The following is a 21,338-nucleotide window of genomic DNA, read 5'->3' on the forward strand; positions in this document are numbered from 1 at the left end:
AAAACTCTTTGATACGAAAAAAAAACTTGACCATACATACGGTTTTCCCGCACCCCACACCCCCCTCGAAACTATCTGTGGTTCATGGTGGGCCTGAAAAATGCTCCACATTCATGTTGAAACTTCAAATTGGGGATTTTGTTATATACGCAAACTAACCTCCTCAATTGACCACTTCGCAGCAATAGACCACAAACAGTTCACGTTGGATCATTGGCAAATTTTAGCCATTGAGTGTCAAGCCGCAGTTCAGTTGATTAATTGGGGCTAAAATGATACAAAAAAAGCCAGCGAGAGTTGATAAAAACCACAGAAAAAGAGCTGACCAACAGAGAAAAAACCAAACTATTATAGGCGAGTCAATAAAATTCATTTAGATATTTTGCCCGCAGCGAATAAACCAGGCAGTGTCAATTGCATCAACCTATGGTAGTTTTATGTTGCAAAACTAATGGAATTGTATTTCAATAACGCCAAAAAAATATATAGGTAGGTATACATTTTTTTATTTAATCGGCTCAATGGAAAATTCGATAAAAAGAATCTCTATACCTATGCTAGGTATTTGGAGATTAAAAAAAATCCCTTTGAGCTTTGAGGCATGACAATATATTTTTAAATAGGCATATGGGAATAAGAGCTTTCCTAGAAATATTTTTTTAAATCCGAAAACATTTCAAGTCCGTATAAGTTCATTGATAAGGAACTGAGGGCCAATTGCAAAATTCACTATTCAGTCGGACTTAAAAAATTAAGTCGGTTTTTAAGTCGGTCTTAAGGTTTTAGGTCAGTTTTTTTTAAGTCAGACTTAAAAATTTTAGTCAGACCTAAAAAACTGACTTAAAACCTTAAGACTGACTTACAAATAAGACCGACTTAAAAAAACTTACGTTAGATTTTTTTTTTTATTTTAGCATTTAAAATTTTTATTTTTTTTTATTTAAAAAAAAATATCCCTGAGGTACCTTAGTGTGATTTTAAAGAGACTTGAAACTTACAGGTAATTTCGTTCTAAAATAAAAAACTACATATTATCATGTAAAAAGTCAGTGACTTTTGTACACACTGTTAAATGACACTGTGAAAAAATACAGAAATGTGTTTAAAGATTTAACGTAGAACTGTAATTAAACTCATAAATAGTCTGAATAAAAAATCACATGGAATTCTTGTGCACTACAAAAACCTATCGAGGTATTTATGAAGTGATTCAGATCATAAATTGTGTCCGCAAAATCGCGGTCTTATCGCACTTGAGCAAATCAATCACATTGTGTGAGTGTAATCGGAGACTAATTTCAGAGGTGATTGAGTATTTGTATTCCCTCTCCATAGAGGAAGGGATATCAGTATTTTGGCCAAATAATATTCTGTGGGTTAACATAGAATTTTCCAGGTGCATCCGGCACATTCAACAACCGACCGCATTAGTGCAACTGCCAATCTCCACCAATCTCCGATCATTCTATTGTAAAATATTACAAAATACGCGTTTCTATACCACAGAATAGTGGCACCTGTTGCACGGTGAGAAAAAAAAAGAGCAGCATTATTATTTCGTTGGTATTGGCATCGCTACAAGGTGTTGGATCTCTATCGCAAAGCAATCTGTCGCGCGATAAGAGACTATAGGAGAACTAGAAGCTCTGAATTGCCAGGGCAAGCAATTAATTGCTCACCCACCATCCCAGCCCGCGAAGCACCTGACATCAGTTGTCGATTTGATGTGGCTGTGACAGGTCTTGTTGAGCAGTTTTGCACCTCCTCCCGTGACTTGGTCAATCGCGTTTATGTGGCACCAGACGGGTTTCTTTTGCATGGATAAATTGGCCAAGGGGCACATTGTGAAACACCTCAGAGCTTTCCTCACCAGTTCAGAATTCTTTGACAACGTGAGTGCCACACACCGTGGGTTCTGTGATGCCCCAAAAGCTACCTATATAAATCGCTAAAATGTTCTCTTAATCTCTTTTTGCATATAAACTCTACACAGTTCCTCAACCGCCATGGCCAAATCATATGAAGTGAACAGTGTAAGTGGAATAATCTGATTTAAGACTTCGAGGAGGTCGATAATGATGTATAAATTGTCATTGCACTTTGAGGACATTGTCGGAAGATTCAAGTGGGAATTATTCTGTTCTCAATGAAATTCCTTATCGCCAAGAACTGATAAAAATATTCTATACGCTGAGAGGAAATATGTACCTACTAAACAATATTTCAAGAGACACACTTTCTCGCACAAAGTATTTTATGGCACGGTGTTAATTGAATGTAAAGCTGCCTTTTTAGCACGATCTCAAAACCAATATTGCGGTTTTTTTCTCATAAAATTAAAAACAAGAAAATGAGAAACTTGAATATCTAAATAAATACCTTGCATTGTGAATGAATTCCTCATGTATATATAATTAATACAAAATTCTCAAGTTTGATCTTGAAATATAAATTCTTCTCTTTGACGTCGTACCCATGATAAAGTTGACTATATAAGAATTTTATTCTACATCAAGAACAACAGTTCTGCAACAAAATTGCACGTGATGAAACTTTCCCAAAAACAAGACTCATAAAAAATTTATAATGGGTGTTAAATTTATATTATCTTTTTTTTTTTTGATTATTTTAAAAACAAGAAATAAGAAGCCGAAAAACAGATGTATAAAGTTGAAGAAAGGGGGTCGATTCTGTCAACATATTTTTTTCTTTTCTTCCAATTTTGATAGATGACAGATTTTTCTGAATTCTTTGAGAATTAATGTAAGATTTCCAAAAATATATAACTTTTCAGAAAGATTATAGATTTAAAAAAAAGAAAATTTTCTTATTTGAATCAATCTTAAGTGCTTCAGAGTAAAATAGTATATTGCTTCCTACAATTTAGTATTAAAAAAAAGTTAAAGGAGCTTACTCGTGTCTGTATGATAAAATCAATAATTCGTAATACGTGTAATATTGTGAATAATCAAAAAAGTAAGAATAAGAAAGGAAACTTTCTCAGTGCTTCAAGCAAATTTCTATGAAACCTTTACGTTGATGCTTTCTCAATGGCTAGAGAAATAAATAAATTCCTTTTTTCTTCAATTTAGGTTAAATCTGGCAATGGAAAAACACAATCACAAAACACTGGGGATGCCAATGCAAAGACCCCAGCAGCGACGTCTTCGGGAGAAGAATTGAATCGTGGCAACTGGGGTAGACCCCTCGAATTCACCCTTGCGTGCATTGGGTATGCCGTTGGCCTGGGAAATGGTGAGGATAGAGCATTTAATTTACTTTACAATGACTCATTGATTAATTTATGTGTAAACCTCTTTTTTTCAGTTTGGCGGTTTCCACATCTAGTTTTTCGCAATGGTGGCGGTAAGTCTGTGAAATTTTAACTCAACCCACCCCCAAAAGGAAAACCCATGCGAGTTAATATTTTTGTAAATCTCTCCGTTGATGCCCCAGGAGTTTTCTGTTGAAAAAAAATAACCACAAAATCATAATTTTGCGTGTAGGAAAGAAAAAGCAAGTTATTAAATATTAGGGCCTAATGAAATTCACGTTTTAATGAGATTACCTCACATCTTTCATTTTCTGTGATAAAATTTATGTGCTGTGCATTCATGAGGAGAATTTTTCACGGTGCTAAATGCTCTATATACAACCCCTCAGAATGAAACACCATAACTCACAGAGTAATCTGGAAAATCTGCTGCGGTGGAGGAATGCAATAAAAAAGGAAAAAAGCGGTCTTTTTCATATTTAATCACTTGTACATTAGATAAAAGGTTATAAATTCTTTTAATTGGTTAATGTTTAGAATTCTCCTTCGCTTCATTTTAGGCCATTTAGCCAAGGGGTTGCTAACTTTGTTTTATCAGGTCTCAATTCCATTAATTTCTTCCATTCTCTATAAGGTCGTAATTTAAAAGTTTTTTGTAATATTTGACAAAATAAATTCCATTCTGGAATCAAGTGAAAAGGGCTCAAAAGTTATAGTGTCGAAAATCCATGGAATTTATCAAAATCTTTCTACAAAAGTTCATAATATTCCCCTGTTCCCGATGAAACAATGTGGCCGACTTTATCCCTTTTTGGAGCTTTTGTCCATATTAGAGACCGAAGTTAGTCGAGTTGAAGTCGCGACTAGTGACTAGTCGATGGATTTCTTGAGTCGTCGTCGTTGATCAATTTTGTCGACTAGTCGTAAGTCGTCGTAGTCGATCTCAAGTCGACTCAAAGTCGACTAGTGCTCAATAAATAATAATAATTTGATCATTTTTAGTTTTTTAATTTATGAAAAACCTCAAAATTTCTTATGATTTAAAAATACAATTTACCTCTAAAAAAACTTTTTTATAATAAGTTAATTTTAAGCGCAAAGTGCACTTTGAAGAGAAAAAAATTTTTTTTTCTTTTCAACTTATTTTATAAAAAGTTAATGCCAAACGCGTAACAGTTGACGAAGAAACAATCTTTCTTAAAATCCTTTTCTAACAAAGAAACGTTACAACTTCTGTAAAATATTTGAACTGGAGTTTCACTCTAAATGTGTTAAAATAATATTTAATTGAGCGCTAGTTATTCAAGGTAGTTAGAAATACAGCAATCAAAATTCAATATTATTTTAATTATTTTTAGTACAACTCCGATTCTTTATAATTAACACAAGTTCATCTTTTTAAAGTAAATGTTTCGCAATACAATTAGACTGATTTCTGCAATCTTAAGAAATTCAAGGTGAAATTCACTAAAAGTAAATCTATCATAAAAAACTCAATTCAAACTCAAAAATCTTTTTTTGTACCTAAAAACCTTGCGACTGAATAAAAAAAAAACCTAAATCTTACGTAAAAATGCTGACCTTAAAAATTCAATCCTATGTAGCTTATGAAACTAATAATTTTGATTAAAAACTAAAATAATACTGACTTTAAAAACTTAAACCTGACTCAGGGAATTTCACCCTAATCAATGGATTTTTAGTCAATTTTCATAATTCAGCTTTTTGGCCAGTTTAATTCTAGCTATGTATGTAAAGACCTTACTATGGGTAAAGGGGTAATACCTTTAAGGATTTAACTAGCCAGAATTGGACATTTTCACAAACAAGGTGTATAGCGAAAACGTCCCATTGGTCCTTGGTTCTTAAGGGGTTAAATAACTCTGGGTAAAATGCACTACTCAGTCGGGCTTAAAAATTTAAATCGGTTTTTGAGTCGGTTTTAAGGTTTTAAGTCAGGTCTTATTATAACCAGGATTTTGTCTGCCGACAAAATCCAGAATATCTCATTATAACCAGGATTTTGTCTGCCGACAAAATCCAGAATATCTTATTATAACCAGGATTTTGTCTGCCGACAAAATCCAGAATATCTTAATATAACCAGGATTTTGTCTGCCGACAAAATCCAGAATATCTTAATATAACCAGGATTTTGTCTGCCGACAAAATCCAGAATATCTTAATATAATCAGGATTTTGTCTGCCGACAAAATCCAGAATATCTTAATATAACCAGGATTTTGTCTGCCGACAAAATCCAGAATATCTTATTATAACCAGGATTTTGTCTGCCGACAAAATCCAGAATATCTTAATATAACCAGGATTTTGTCTGCCGACAAAATCCAGAATATCTTAATATAACCAGGATTTTGTCTGCCGACAAAATCCAGAATATCTTATTATAACCAGGATTTTGTCTGCCGACAAAATCCAGAATATCTTAATATAACCAGGATTTTGTCTGCCGACAAAATCCAGAATATCTTAATATAACCAGGATTTTGTCTGCCGACAAAATCCAGAATATCCTATTATAACCAGGATTTTGTCTGCCGACAAAATCCAGAATATCTTAATATAACCAGGATTTTTTCTGCCGACAAAATCCAGAATATCTTAATATAACCAGGATTTTGTCTGCCGACAAAATCCAGAATATCTTATTATAACCAGGATTTTGTCTGCCGACAAAATCCAGAATATCTTATTATAACCAGGATTTTGTCTGCCGACAAAATCCAGAATATCTTATTATAACCAGGATTTTGTCTGCCGACAAAATCCAGAATATCTTATTATAACCAGGATTTTGTCTGCCGACAAAATCCAGAATATCTTATTATAACCAGGATTTTGTCTGCCGACAAAATCCAGAATATCTTAATATAACCAGGATTTTGTCTGCCGACAAAATCCAGAATATCTTAATATAACCAGGATTTTGTCTGCCGACAAAATCCAGAATATCTTATTATAACCAGGATTTTGTCTGCCGACAAAATCCAGAATATCTTATTATAACCAGGATTTTGTCTGCCGACAAAATCCAGAATATCTTATTATAACCAGGATTTTGTCTGCCGACAAAATCCAGAATATCTTATTATTTTTATTCTTTTTTTTTTAATTATGCGAAATTTGATTGTTTCATCGAATAACTCTTCCCATACAAAATTTGGTACTCCTTAATTTGGCTAAAAGCATATTAAATAAATATTATGATCATACTCATTCTTTCAGAAATATATTTTTTATTAAAAGCTTCCTTATGAGCTTCATTGTAACTCTCTTCTGAGTTTTGTGCAAATTTAAGAAAAACCTATTTCTAGAGCTTTCAGAGCTTCATTATGCCATTCTCTAGGGTAAAAAAAATAGAATCCAAAAAAAGCTCCTGAACATTCCAAAAAAAATGTGATAAAAAAAAACAAATTAAACATTTAAATTAATTGAAAATTCTTAATACTGCCTCAAAAGTATTGAATTTTTCGCAAAATAAGAAAATTCTTGCCGTGAAATGAGCTCAATAGACCTCTTGATACACTCAAAGAAGTATATATTGACTACTTTAGAACACAAAAATAATGTTTAAAATGAAACTGATGGCCCCTACAACATATCAAAATTTCAGCCCTCTAGCTATAATAGCGGCTGAGATATAGCGAAAACAAAATTGTGAGGTTATTCAAAATGGCGGACGGGGGGGTGGGGGGGTGGATTTGACCTCATAATTGGATGTCTTCCGGTCGATATTTAAACTTTGCCGTTTACCGCAAGTCTCTATCTATCACCGTTCTCTTGCAATTTAGCGTTAGGTTCCGGCCGGCCGGACGGACGGACGGACGGACGGACGGACGGACGGACGGACGGACGGACGGAAAATTTTTTTTTGGCGCATACGTTTTTTGGAATGTGGGGACCCTAATTCGTGCTCATCCCAAGTTTGAGCCCGATCTGACGACTTTCGATTTTGCTCGGTACACAAAAGCTGTGTCTGAAAGAAACACAGCTAAAATATTTAATTATAAACTTTATGCTCTGTATAAAAAATTTTGTGTAATTTTCCTCTATAAGTCGACTAAGTCGTTGAGTCGTCGTCGACTTATGCTCGACTGACTAACTCGACTTAGTCGTCGAAGTCGATGCAAACTTTGCATCAAGTCGTCGTCGACGAAAAGTCCATCGACTTCGGTCTCTAGTTCATATCGTCACTATACATATGTATGTGGTTATGTATTGTATTCCATTGTGAGGAGTTAAAGTTAAACTTTCAGATTACATTTATATGGTTATTGTTATGATTTTTAAATCCAACTTCATACATAAAACAATTTAACCAAGTTCCACCATAACTAACTGGAACACTATAAAGTGTAAATAAACATACTCTATTCCAATCAACTCAACACTATATTTTCATAGGATGCGAGCAAAGTTGAAATAACCAGAAAACTCATTCTTGTTGGAAAAACATATTTACACAGAGAAAATACTCCGTAAGATGACGTTAAAAGTAAATTTATCTACACTACATGAGCCTACATTAGATAAAATCATAATAATTCTCTCATAATGTTATGACGTAGGTATGTACATTAAACTACCCCCTCTCCATACTTCTTTTTCATCCCTTGGAAAATTGCAGTCTGTGGAAATTTTTTTTCTCCACATAGTGAATGCATTTGGAGTGCAAAGAGGAAGTCTTGTAATTAATTAAAACGCATGTTGCAAAATTATCCAGGGTGGAATTTATTCAAATTAGTACAAATTATGGTTACCATTAATCCTAATTTTTATTAATGGGACTTTTATGAATACTTGGCCACTCTATCCAACAGGAAATATATGCGCAAAATCAGGAAAACTCACCCACTATTACGGAGATTGCGTTTACTTTAAAATTTTACAGACTCATTAAACATGTAATTCAAAAACTTCAACAAGTTCAGCACTAATGAGAATGTGTTTGCATTTAATTGCGTGAACATGTAATACATAAAATTTATATAATAGCTGAGATTTATCAAAAATTCCCATCCAATATGGAAAAGGGGAAAAACTGAAGAAAAAATCAGAATTTTCTTTAAAAAAAAATAAATAAATCAAATGCAGAAAAGAATGACATTCAATCCTCTATTCTTGCTCTTCTTAAATGTAAAACTTTTCCTCGGAAAATAAGCTTAAAAATTTTCTGAGGAGCTGAAGAAAATAGGTAGGTAACTAAAATGTCACGAAAGGTGGTGGGAATGCCTGAAGGGGAGTGTAATTAAAAAAAAAGCTACATCAAATAGAAAATCACATTGTTCGAAATAAAAGTAGACCAATATAGATGGGAATGGTAAAAGTCAGTTCAGGGGTTTCATATTGGCAAAAGCTCCCGGTATATAGAACAGATTGAAATGACGTGTGAGAGCACACAAACAGTTCACAAGCTGAAAAATCCTATTCACATGCTGCAATTTCCGGTGGAAATGACTGTGAAACAGAGGAAAAAGGCGCTGGAAAGGCGTGGGTGGACCCTCACACAGAACAAATACAATTTGATCTGTGTGTGTGTGGAAAAAGGCATGGAGGAGGAAAATGCGGCCACACAGAATCCATTGATACTCTTTTTCTATATATAACATCTATCTCATGTTGTTCCCTTTTTCACCCCTACACCCCCTTAAAATACCCCCTGCCCCAATCGCCAGGACAATCTCCGATTACATGGTGCATATTTCATGCATTGCAAACTTTTCCCTCAAACCCAAAGTGTATTGTTATGTTGTGTGTACTCCGAAAGAGGACTCGAAAAATATATATATTCCGGACGGAGAAATCATGTGACCAATCCGACAACATGAATAATGTGTAGAAAGAACTTTGTGGGTGGGAAAATGTACTTTTACCCCCAAAAGACTTTTTTGTCTGTTCCGATCGCAATTTCTCTGCTATATACTTTTCTCAGGAGTGGCTGTAGGGGCTCGGGGAAAAAGGAGAAAATTGCGACGTTTGATACTTGAATCTGGTGCACTTTTTTGCTGCAATTCGAAGGAAATATCTCACAAAATGCGTTGCAAGATCACAAACTTGTGTAGCCAGAGTTTAAATTGAGTTAAAGCAGAGTTGAGTTTTGAATTATAAGGTATAGAGAAAGTTCAATGTGAGAATGTCTACCATAGTGAGGATGAATGCACAAATAATGTAAACTTTTCTTTGACTTTTTATACCTTCTACTTCGCAGTGGGAGTGATTTGTTACATATAAATGTGCTCATGCTTCTCAGCTTTGCATCAGAAAGTTTATTGTTCGTTTATTTAAAAAAAAAACCAGCGTGCATGAAAAAGTTCGTTAATGAGTATTGTAAGGCTTTAGCTAATGTAAATTGTTCGGAAAGCTCAATAAACATAAGCTTTACGCTTTCACCTTGAGAAAGCACCATAATTTGATAAATTCAGTTAAAACTTTTTCCCCTAAAAATAAAAAAAATTGAAAAATAAACGTATTTTGTTAGAATTTTGATGAGAAATAATTCAAAACAGATCTTCCAAATTATCAAGCCTCAATATTGATGCGTGTTTACGCTGAGGATAGAGGAAAGTCCAGAAAATTGGTGAAAATATCTTCGGCTAAATCCCATGATACATAATATATCATAACACAAGAATAGCAAGAGAACAGAAGGCAATCAGTAATCAATATGCAGACGGCAAACTCTCATGGACGTTGGTGGTGCATGTTCATGAATTCAGGAGTAGTCTGAAGTTTGATTTTATTGAGGCTAAATTAGATTTGCCGTCCAAATAGAAGCGATTTCAAAAATCACTGCCAATGCTGCGGAATATGGGCTACCTATTCCCTTTTGCAGTGGAAAATTTTCCGATGTGAAAATCCTGCTGAAAATTTTAAACAAAAAAAAATTGTAGGTAATGTTTAATTGAAAATAGAATAAACATGATGGAAATTTTTGTTTATAAATGAGTTTTTATGGCAAACACTGTTCAAATTAACCTTGCACCGAGGCTCTTCCTAAAAGTGATGACGTAGGGGTGGCAAACTAGCCAATGAGAACGATCTGGCTAAAATTATCCAATCAGAGAGCTTATAACTGACATGAAGATTCTTCTTCTTATTCAATTTAATTTCTAAGCAAATATGAAACTTCGATGCAAAGTTCATTTGAATAAAATATTCACAGATAGAACAATTTGGCCTATACTCAGCGTATTCATCCCATATATTCATCATAAATTACAATTAATTAATCAATTAATTTTAATCAATGAGCTTTCTTGAACATTCAATTCCCAGGTGCCTTTCTAATCCCTTTCGTACTTATGGTGCTCATCATTGGACTGCCAATCTTCTTCTCTGAACTCTTTATCGGTCAGTACAGTGGATTGGGTCCCAATAAGGCCTATGGACGTATGGCTCCTTTCTTTGAAGGACTTGGAATGTGCACAACGATTGTCATTACATTCGTAACAATCTACTACATGGTGATCGTAGCATGGATCCTTTTCTACCTGTTTGCATCCTTTACGTCTGATCTCAGTTGGGGTCACTGCAATCATGACTACAACACCCACAGTAAGCTTTATTTGCTTCTGATCCCTTTAAATCATTGTTTTGGTCACATTTGTATCTCTTTGATTCTCTGTTTTCTCAATTCATTGCATGATCCCCTAAAAGGATGCTTCAGTAGCCTTGAAGATATAGTCTGTAAGCAGAATAACACCAACGCTCCTACGGATTTAATTTATTGGAACAGAACGTGTACGGAAATTGATTCAATCTGCCAGGATTATGGTTTTATGGGGAAGAATGGAAGTTTCTGCTTTGACAATGAAACCAATGTGGAAGTTCCAATTCGGAATGTAATTCATCGTGTTCTTGCATCGGAAGAGTACTACAAGTTAGTTTACTTCACCTTCTGGCTAATTTTTGTTGTTTTAAAGTTCCTTTTTGATTTTTTTCAGTGAATACGTTTTGGGCATTGGAGATGCAACCTGGTCAAATTGGGGATATCCGCGTTGGCAGTTGGTACTATGCTTACTTCTAGCGTGGATTGTTGCCTTTTTCTGCATCATCAAGGGCATTCAATCAGCTGGGAAAGTGGTCTACTTCACAGCCCTCTTCCCCTATGTCACCCTAACAGCCCTACTAATCCGCGGAGCTACTTTAGAGGGTGCAATTGATGGGGTTATCTTCTACATCCAACCCGATTGGAATAGACTCCTTTCACCGGATGTTTGGGCCGATGCTGCATCACAAACCTTCTACAGCTTTGGCATTGCATGTGGTTCCTTGGTAACCTTTGCGTCCTACAACAAAGTGAGTAAGTCACTATCCAAGGGGGCATGAAAAAACACGCCTCTTAATCTCCTATAGCCCAAACCACAGCTTCATGCCCCCCAAAAAGAAGCTCTGTGTGTGTGCTAAAAGTTGTCGTGGACAACATGCAAAAATCCAGCTTAAGCTCTGAAAAATTGCACAGTGATGAAAATCGTCTCATTTCTCTTTTTTTCCTCCTTTTTCCCGCTCCCCATGTTGCTGGTGAATACCACATGTAAAAAAAAAACAGTTTAAGAATAATTGCCACACTGATGCGATACTCGTGTCAACGACGAATGTATTGACGGCCGTTTTTGCTGGATTTGCGATATTCTCCATTCTCGGATTTATGGCCCATAACATGGATGTGTCCGTTTCAACAGTGGCCACGGAAGGTCCCGGCCTTGCCTTCATAGCCTATCCGGAGGTAAGAAGGGGCAAAAAAGCACCAGGCGCCTCCACGCGTTCTCTGTGAGGACGAGAAATCTCTCGCTCTATCCGAGATATCGGATCAGTGGTGGAGAGTCCTCGCCTCCCAGTAGCACGTGATTTATTGCTCAGTACCCACTTCTCTTTTTTACGGTTTCCATTTATTCACCACCACGAATACCAACCTCCACACACCCCGCCTTCATTCCAGGCTGTCCTCATGATGCCCCTACCACAACTCTGGGCCGTCTGCTTCTTCCTCATGATGTTCATCCTCGGAATGGGAAGTCAATTTGGTGGAATTGAAGCCATTAATACAGGTTTGTTACTAAATTCTCACCCCCTACCATTTCTTACCCCATGCACCTGCTTTCATACCCCAACCCCTAAGAGTACAAGTAAGTCCCAAAAAAAGAGAAAAGCACAAATGGTGAGAAAAACTTTTTCACAAATTCACTGAAGAACTTTCTCTTTCAGCCATCATCGACCGCTGGCCACATTTGCGAAAACACAAATGGCGAGTAAGTTGAACATGATCTCATCCCCTAATATCTCACTTTCATCCCTCCCCCCTCCCCAAAATTACCAATGAAATTTTTGTGCTTGTAGTATTTTTGGAATGGGCTCAATTGCCTCAAATGGAATTAGATTGACTCATTAGTAGCTCATTTTGGGTAACATTGGCCCAATATCAAATCAATAAAGCTCTACCTATATTACCAGGACATTTCCGTGTATGAAGCATCTATATATAATTGAGTTATTAATTTCAGTTTTCATTAATAAGCTGCCCACATGGGGGTTTTATGTGGGGGCGGGGGCGTGGTTATTGGTCATTTCAATTTTAGAGGTGGGTATTGAGTGACAAAAGTGATTGAAGTTTAATGGTGACCAAATGGAAACTACCTGATGCGATTTGCTCAATTTTTGCATAATTTCAATTAATATATAGTGCTTAGTGCTGCAAATTAACATGGTTGCATCCATTTACGTTTACACTGATATGCTTTTAGTCTGTCCAATGTAAATATAGAGCTAATATATTCAACAATAATCTCATTTAATTTTTGGCAAAATGTTCAACCGAAAATTTAGTTGATAATTATGTTGATAATCTTCTCAATTGAGAGATATATTTATGTAGCTATGTGTATGCTGTGTGTATATTTTTTTTGGGTGATTACTCTGTTGAGAGGTTGAAAATGTGTTAAAAATATTTATCGTACAAAATTTCCATTAAGGCGTGTAATTAATTAAATTTCAGGTAACTGCAGGAACTTGTCTCTTCTGCTTCGTAGCCGCCCTTCCGATGGTCTGCAATGGTGGTGTCTACATGTTTACCCTGATGGAGTGGCATACAGCAAGTTGGGCCATCCTCTTGCTTGGTTTTGCTGAGGTGAATGACAGCCTATCCACATGGATAAACTGTCTCACATTCTGACCTATTTTCCTCCACCCGCAGATTGTCATAATTTCCTGGGTTTATGGCATCGACAGAGCCTTCAGCAATCTCACTGACATGGGCATCAAGTTCAATCGGGTCATGAGGGGCTACTGGTGGGTTGTTTGGACCATCGTGACGCCCATTGGATCCATTGTTAGTACAATTTCTCTATATGTCCCTGGCGCCAATACCCCAACTTCATGTTTGTACATAATATTCCATACATATAACACAACAACAAAAAAAACTTTCAGGGTATTTTCATCTTCACGATGACGGACATAAAAGGTACAGAGTACCGGGATTACGTGTTTCCCGTCTGGGCGGATGTCATGGGATGGATGTTCGGAAGTGCCACCCTTCTGCCCTTTCCCATCTACATTGTCTTCCGCTATTTGCAAGATAAATTGGTGAGTGGCCAAACCATTAAATTATTACGATTATTCCACACCACTGGAGCTTTCTCGCATACGTACAACCACAAAGATTTATTTTCACCCTGCAATTAAATTAATCGCGAACCTGCGGGGTTGGTTTCTATACCAAAAAAACTACCACCACCCTCCCCTTCCTCCCCTAAACCTCAACCCAAATGTAGAACACCAGTATTCATAATTATCATATTTAATTCATGCACAGCACACACATACACACACAATAACTTAATCGAAATTGTCCTGGAGGCCCCTATTTATCATTAAATTAATTAAATGGGATACTTTGAAAAGGGTGGGAAATTTCAGTACCGCCCTTTTGTTTCACCACCACCCCCTCATGGCACTTTAACAAAGCTTTGACGTATACATATACTGTCAATTTCCATAAATTGAATCCTTCACTCAATTACGTAATTGCATTCTGGTGAAAATTCTAATTATTCTCAACGTATATGGTGGGTGGTGCAATTTACTTTGTACGCATATTTTCATCCTAAAGTTGGCAAAGAAATACCCCGAAAAGAAAAGCTTTGATTGAGCTTTCTTTACTTGTGTAGTTCATGAAGTTGTTTGGGTTAATTTGCTCTTAAGAAATTTACACAAATTAGATTTTTCTTTACAGGTCAAAAAAATTTATTTCCAAGTATAATGAATTTAAAAATTTTTAGTATTTCAAATGATATAGAACACTTCAAATGTTAGAATATTTGTTAAAAGTTTGAAACTAAACGTCATTTGTCAAAAAAATGTCAGACGTTAGAAAAAACACATCAGATGTTAGAATAAATGTTAAGCGACGTAAAATGAAAGTTAATTGTTAAACACAGCTAAAAAATGAACATCGTGCGGATCAAAAAAGAAGCGTCAGACGTTAGATTGAATGTCAAATGTTTGAAAAGAAACGTCATAAGTTAAAACAAAAAACGTCAAACGACAAAAAAAATTACCAAGCCTCTGCAAAAGAAACTTCATAGGCTAGAAATGCAGAAAAAATTGTTTTAAGCTTAGAATTCTATTATAAACCCGTTTATGAAGCTTATTGATTTGAATGTAGTTTACTTTTAATTTGAAAAAGAAGTTTTTTTTAAGAACATCCCCTTGAATATATTTCTGACTACACCCCTGCTCTAGTTTACTACCTTTGAAATCACAGAAAGCTCCGTTCAAAATCTTTCTGGCAATGCACAGATTATGAAACTATTGGAAGTTAATAAATAAATTCAGAGAAAGAAAAATATTTCTCAATAAATCTGCCATCCTTCATTTGTCGATATATTGTGAAATTCAGTGACGTTTGAAGAGTGGAAAAATTCTTTTAAGAAGAAGCACAATATGTGTATTGAATGGCACCTATTACACCAGGCGCCTCCACTGCGCCTCAGGTGTTTCAATTCCCATTGATCTCAACTACTTAGAGAGATACAACATTCTGATTGAATTATACATGCAGTGTGAGTACTCAAGGAGTTGGACTTCCCCATACATCTTCCTCTGCGACAGCCATCACAAATGATTTGATTTGATTTGAATTAACTTTTGGTGTTTCCTCCCAACTTCCTCTAATCGACACATCTTCCACAGCATATCTATCATACAATCAGGTCTGTTTAAAGTTCAACCCCCGTCACGTGAATTGTTTCATTAATTTCATTACATAACTTCATCGATCAATCTATTTTTTTAATCATTTTTCTCAAAAAAAGAGATAGGTAACAAATAAATTAATTATTTTTATATAATAAGGATTAAGAAAAGCCCTCAAAACATTCATTCACAAAGTGAGCTTTTTTAAATGCCCTCGGATTCTATTTACAAACATGGAGATTAATTTAAATCTTGAAATATTTACTAGCACACACATGAATTAACAAGGGATTATAAATTTTCAATTGGATGCTTCCTGTGTAAAACACGAAAAGGATTTATTAAAATGTGGAATTAAAAATTTCCCTCCGAAAAAAGGGCGATTAAGTCAGTAAAAAGGGAATGTTTGTAAATAAATAGAATTATATTTGAATGACTTTATTGAAAAATACTTTTACTAACAAAAAAAAAAAGCTCCACATAGTCAAAATTTTTCATCGTTGTAGATATTAGTTGGGAAAAAAGGCAGTTTTTTCCAACATATTCGCAAAAAAAATATTTTATTTGAAGCTCTGTAATCCATCAAAAATGATAAACGACATTTATTTTGCAGTGAGGAAATGATACAGCGCTCAAACTAATAAATCATTCTCTCTCTCATCCGCGATATAATGCAGAGAAAAGTACATAATATTTTTGTCCATATTTATGATACAAAAAAAACCAGCGCATAGCTTCATAGAAATAATTCATTATTCATGGAAAACACGATATAGCGCGCGTACATTGATTTGACTCTGCCACGAAATCGCGTCGATATAAAAAACCAGTGACATCTTCAATGGGGAAAAATTTGCGTAAATCAATTGACTAATCTTCCGTATAAATTGCAATTAAATGGTGCCTATATGTGCATTGATTCCACCACGTGCCAATACAAATTGTTACTCAATGTCATTTTGCTATTAATTTTTTTCGGAGAGAGAAAATAATTGGAAAATTTATTATGACATGTTGAAAATCCTCTCAAAAAGCTTCGAATGTTTTTTTTTTAAATTTAATTTAAGGAAAAAAGAGTTGTTCAACATATTTCTTTCGAGGAATTTTAAACCTTATTTTTTTATTATTTTTTATGTTATTTTCTGCTATGAATCGCGTGTAATTATGCATTCTTAAATGAAATATGTGCACTACTTCAGTTCCACCATCTAAAGGGTTAACATAATTATGCGACACACTCTATGCTGAATGCTCTTTCTCATTCACCGCACGCATCATCTTCTTTTTGAATATAACCCCGCAATGTTCATCTACTCCATATTAGAGAAGCCTAATTAAGCCACAACCATCTCCAAGGGGGGGTTTTGTCCTTAAAGCCACTCACAGATACTCCGGGAGATGTGGAGAATTTCCAATTAAAGTCACTTTTTCCTATTAGTCCCCCATTGTTTTCCCCGCCCCCCGAGCACTGTGGCACAGCTTCCCCCACGTATGGTGTCCATATTCCTTCACATCTCAAGCTCCACAAACTGTTTAATATTCTAAGTGGCTTCTGGTGTAATACATGACACCTACACAATATTAGAAGATCGTCAACAAATCATGAAGCACATCCACCCACCCACTCACCCTCCCTTCCACCCCTAAACACATTCCCTATCTGAGTCCCAAAACCACCATTGGCACTGATGGAGTTTCCGTCTAAATACATCCCATCGGATCATCTCACACATTAACCACACACCGAGATGATACCCTCAAGGAGATATGTATGTATATGTATGCGATCCCACCGCCCCACCCACCCTCCTAGCCCATATGGCAAGTGGTAATTCTCCATGTTGACATTTGTTGCACATTTATATGGGCAAAGGAATGCCACAGATGAGTCTGCGACACATTAGAGATGTTTCTCTCTCGAGGGGTATATTGCCCTGCGTGTGTGCACCCAAATTCAACCTGACACGCAATTAATCTGAATAGAACAGCGCAAATAATGTCCGGATGGTAGCTTCCCTGGTATCCCTCTTGTCCTTATTCATTGTCCTCACAGGACGGATAAATACAAATTGGGGAAAGCAGCATACGAAAAACAAACATCTCACACATGAAAATTAAGGAATTTCACAAAATTAACATAAAGGGGTTACATATACTATTTATTTTTGCTTCAATGAATTTTTCATTTTGCTTTAATTACTTCTTTGGGATGAAAATGAGTTTTTTCTTCTGTTTTCATTAATTAATTCAAAATTAAAATAAAATGAATACAAAGAATAGTTTTTCTATTACCTTTGCTAAAAAAAAGAACCTTAGTCTAGAAAAAAGTTAATTCTGAAAGGAAATTAATTTTTCCTTGAGATGGTATACAACCCCTTAGATCTTTAATTTTGATACTATATATTTTATTAAAATATATATTTCTCAATTTATAAATGAAGCTAATTAAAATGATAAAGATGCCCCACAATCCCAGGTAGATAACTCATTAATTTGAATAAAAGCATAATCTTTGAAAATATAATATACAATATAAATGTAGATAAATTGTGAAAAATATGTTGCCCCTGTGACCTCACAATTTTCAACATAATACGTACCTTGGTTCGTGTGGTGCAAACGTGCTAAGAATTGGTGCAGGAGATTTCTCATGCGAATCCCATCCTTGTGCTCATCATCTTCCACGAAAGTGTCACTCTCTATGGGAACAATGGGCGAGAGCTCTTGGAGTGTCAATCCGGCACCCTTCCCCCTCAGCCCAACCTCCGCATATTATGCCCCCAGTTGAGTGTGGATATGAAGAGATACATTAAACACGATGGTGTGAATAGGAATTGGCTCATTGCTCGGGATGTATGCAAATTAATATTCTTAAACGTGTCTCAGTGCCTTCGCACGTCTCAACAGTCACGATCGGTGGTAGATATCGGGGGTGTCAAGGAGAGCCACACTTGCTTGGGTTATTTATCTTCGACTCCCGTGCGTCCGAAGACTCCGTGAGCACTTCATTCCATCCACACGCCACAGCTATCGCGGGAATTCATCTCATTCGCAATGGAGTCTTCGAATACGAGCACGATTTCCCGCACCCAAGCGCATGCACTCAATTTCACAGACTTTTAACCCTCTAAACCCCCAAATGAGATCCCCCCGTGGAATGTGTTCTTATATACATTTGGGATAGAGAAGAGTGAGCACGAAGAAGAAAAAAATGAAGACATTCGAAGGAAATACCTTTCACAGATTAAGCTCTTTATTTCGATTCAAGCCAATTCAAACAGTTTTTTAAGAGTCAGAGTGACTTTCACGGCAGCTAACTCCACTAACTCCCTTTGCAATCTCCTCCACAATTTCAAAGCTTTTGGCTTTTTCGAGAACTCTTTCAAATGTTGCCCCATTATTGTCGTCAATAATTTTATTTTTAATGATTCTGTTTCGAATGCCACAGATGAACACATCACGTAGAACATCATTGAGGAACGTCCCGAATGAACACTTCATGGCCAAGACACGCAAATCATTCGCAAAATCCTCAATTTTCTCATCATCCAACTGCCTCCTTTTGTAGAATTCGCATCTTGCACGTGTTTGATTTTTGGCGGCAAATTTCGTAAAGAGAATCCTCTGGATGTCGCAAAATGAGAGATCCTCGACCTTTTTTGGTGAAATTTCCTTATTAAGGATATTGTAAACTTCCCTGCCGGCTAATACCACAAAAGCAGCACATTTTTGGCGATCTTCAACGATGTTGTTGATGGAGAAGAAGAATTTCATTCTCTCCAAATATTCTTCAAAATCCGATTCATCATCTGGGATGAAGATCTCAAAATTCCCAAAGGTAGAAAGGGTTGTTTGCGCAGATTCTTCCTCCATCATTTCGCAAAAGAAGTTTCCACTTAAACACTTTTTAATGAAAAAGGTTAAGAAATCTTTAATTTCTTGTGCACTCAACGAGAGATAGTAAGAAACTGATCAAATTAATTCCCTTTGTGAGAAATTTTAAATTGAAAATTTGCTTTCTCAGTAAAATGCAGTAAAGAGTATCCAAGGCAAAGCAGCTTCAAGTCAATTGTACACCAATCATTGAAAAAAAAATTTAAATTTAAAATTCATTAATACTCCTCAATGAATATTTTTATTCATAATTATTTTGGGAAATTCTCATTCAAAGCATAAAAAATAAATAAAAAACTTTTATTCATTAAGTTTGAAAAATCATGGATAAAATTGAAGATTTTTAGGTGTTTTTTTATTCTCATTAAATGATCGAATATTGATTAATATTTTTTTTAAAAATAATTTTTGTTCTTTTTTTTATTTTTTAACTTTTTTAACATTTTATTTCCGTAAAGCCCCGATAACTATTATATTATCCCTTATTTAAAAAAAAATAAAACAAAGACTATAAAAATTTGACTTGTCTCCGCCTTGATTATAGTTTAGCTATAAAATAAACAAAAACCAACAATATCAAAGACTGTCATCAAAATTTCCAATGCTTTTGGAACCTACTAAGAAGAGTTCAAAGAAGAACAAATAAACTCATCGACTCGAATAAATTGTTTATTTTTCTTCTTAGCTCAGTGCTGAAATATTTCTCCAAAAGAGAGCAAATCAAGCATAATAAATGCCTTATCTCTGATCGTTTAGGAAGCAATAAATTATTATCATGTTTATTTGAAAACTTTTTATTACATCAAACTCTTATAGAATAAAACTTTGTCAGTAATATTTTTCTATGATTTTTTTTATCGTAGGTTTTGCATTTTTTCATGGAAATTTGGATGTTATTCTGTTTAATTTTCAAACCAAATTTTAAATTATTTGCATAAACTGAGAGAGAAAGAGCATTGAGCTTTTTTTTGTATATTGGCAGAGATAAATACGAAGCCATGTGCATTTGTGAATAAATGACTTAAAAGCTTCAAGGAGCCATCCTCCTTGCTCTTAAAATGACGTACCCACACACACACATATCTGAAATGTTAGTAAAGAAAAATTGTTGACTGCGATATTTATTGCCTTCTCATGCCACTCACATACATACATAGAGAAAGCTCCTCTGGGGAGAGCTTCCGGCTGATGGACCAGGGTACGGGGGCAGGGGTGTGGAAAAAAAGGCGAAGAGTCTGTTCATGTTTGCTGAACCATACAAATATTTCATTACAATTTCAGACGCTGAAGGAATTTTTCCAGCCATCACGTAAATGGGGACCGCAAGAGACGACATCGCTGCAGGATGAACGAAGGGCTTCATCACTGTCATCGATGTCAGCAATTTTGAAGACAAACGGAATTGGTGCGTCGGAATTCATTTGACCATCGTTCACAACTTACACGAAAAAAACATCCCTTTTGTCCACCCCCGATAATGTGAAATTCCACACGAAAATCTTCCTTTTGGGGTAGCTTCAATTCGCAACACGGCATCGCAGCAGTTGTTGATCTAATAAATTTAGTTGCAAAAGCCAAGAATATACCACAAAAAAATAGACTGAAGTATAATGCTGCAGGAAATGATGAATGATTACGTTTTTTTTTTACCAGCAACCTCCTGAGCCCAAATAGAATATACACTGTTTGTCTAGAGAATTTATATCAATTTGTGAAATGCTGTAGAAGTGAAAGCTGTGTGATGAAAGCCATGGAAAGCGAAAAAATGGACCCCCAGCCCCCTCACACAGAGATATTTTCCACCAGCGCGATTTTCCCATCTACAAAAGTTTGCAAAAGCACTTTCCAAGTGAATTACATACATAATTTGTTTTTCTGTGTAATACAAAAAAGCTCTGCATCGTCATACTTTCCATCCAGTTGGGAGATATTTTGCATTCTCTATACGAGATTTTCT

General features: G+C 35.5%; 1 protein-coding gene across 1 annotated transcript; it reads left to right on the plus strand.

The window, feature by feature from the left end:
* Positions 1-1,414: 1,414 nt before the first annotated feature.
* Positions 1,415-21,011, plus strand: LOC129794242 (sodium- and chloride-dependent glycine transporter 1-like). The gene is made up of 14 exons (XM_055834943.1): positions 1,415-1,892; positions 1,994-2,033; positions 3,093-3,255; positions 3,328-3,366; positions 10,571-10,849; positions 10,952-11,174; positions 11,239-11,593; positions 11,844-12,020; positions 12,234-12,342; positions 12,500-12,543; positions 13,287-13,418; positions 13,485-13,619; positions 13,721-13,876; positions 20,663-21,011. The coding sequence occupies exons 2-14, from the start codon at positions 2,007-2,009 to the stop codon at positions 20,804-20,806; spliced, it is 1,983 nt and encodes a 660-aa protein (XP_055690918.1). The 5' UTR covers positions 1,415-1,892; positions 1,994-2,006; the 3' UTR covers positions 20,807-21,011.
* The last annotated feature ends 327 nt before the right edge of the window (positions 21,012-21,338 follow it).

Source organism: Lutzomyia longipalpis, chromosome 3, assembly GCF_024334085.1.
Source record: "Lutzomyia longipalpis isolate SR_M1_2022 chromosome 3, ASM2433408v1".
Lineage (NCBI taxonomy): Eukaryota > Metazoa > Arthropoda > Insecta > Diptera > Psychodidae > Lutzomyia > Lutzomyia longipalpis.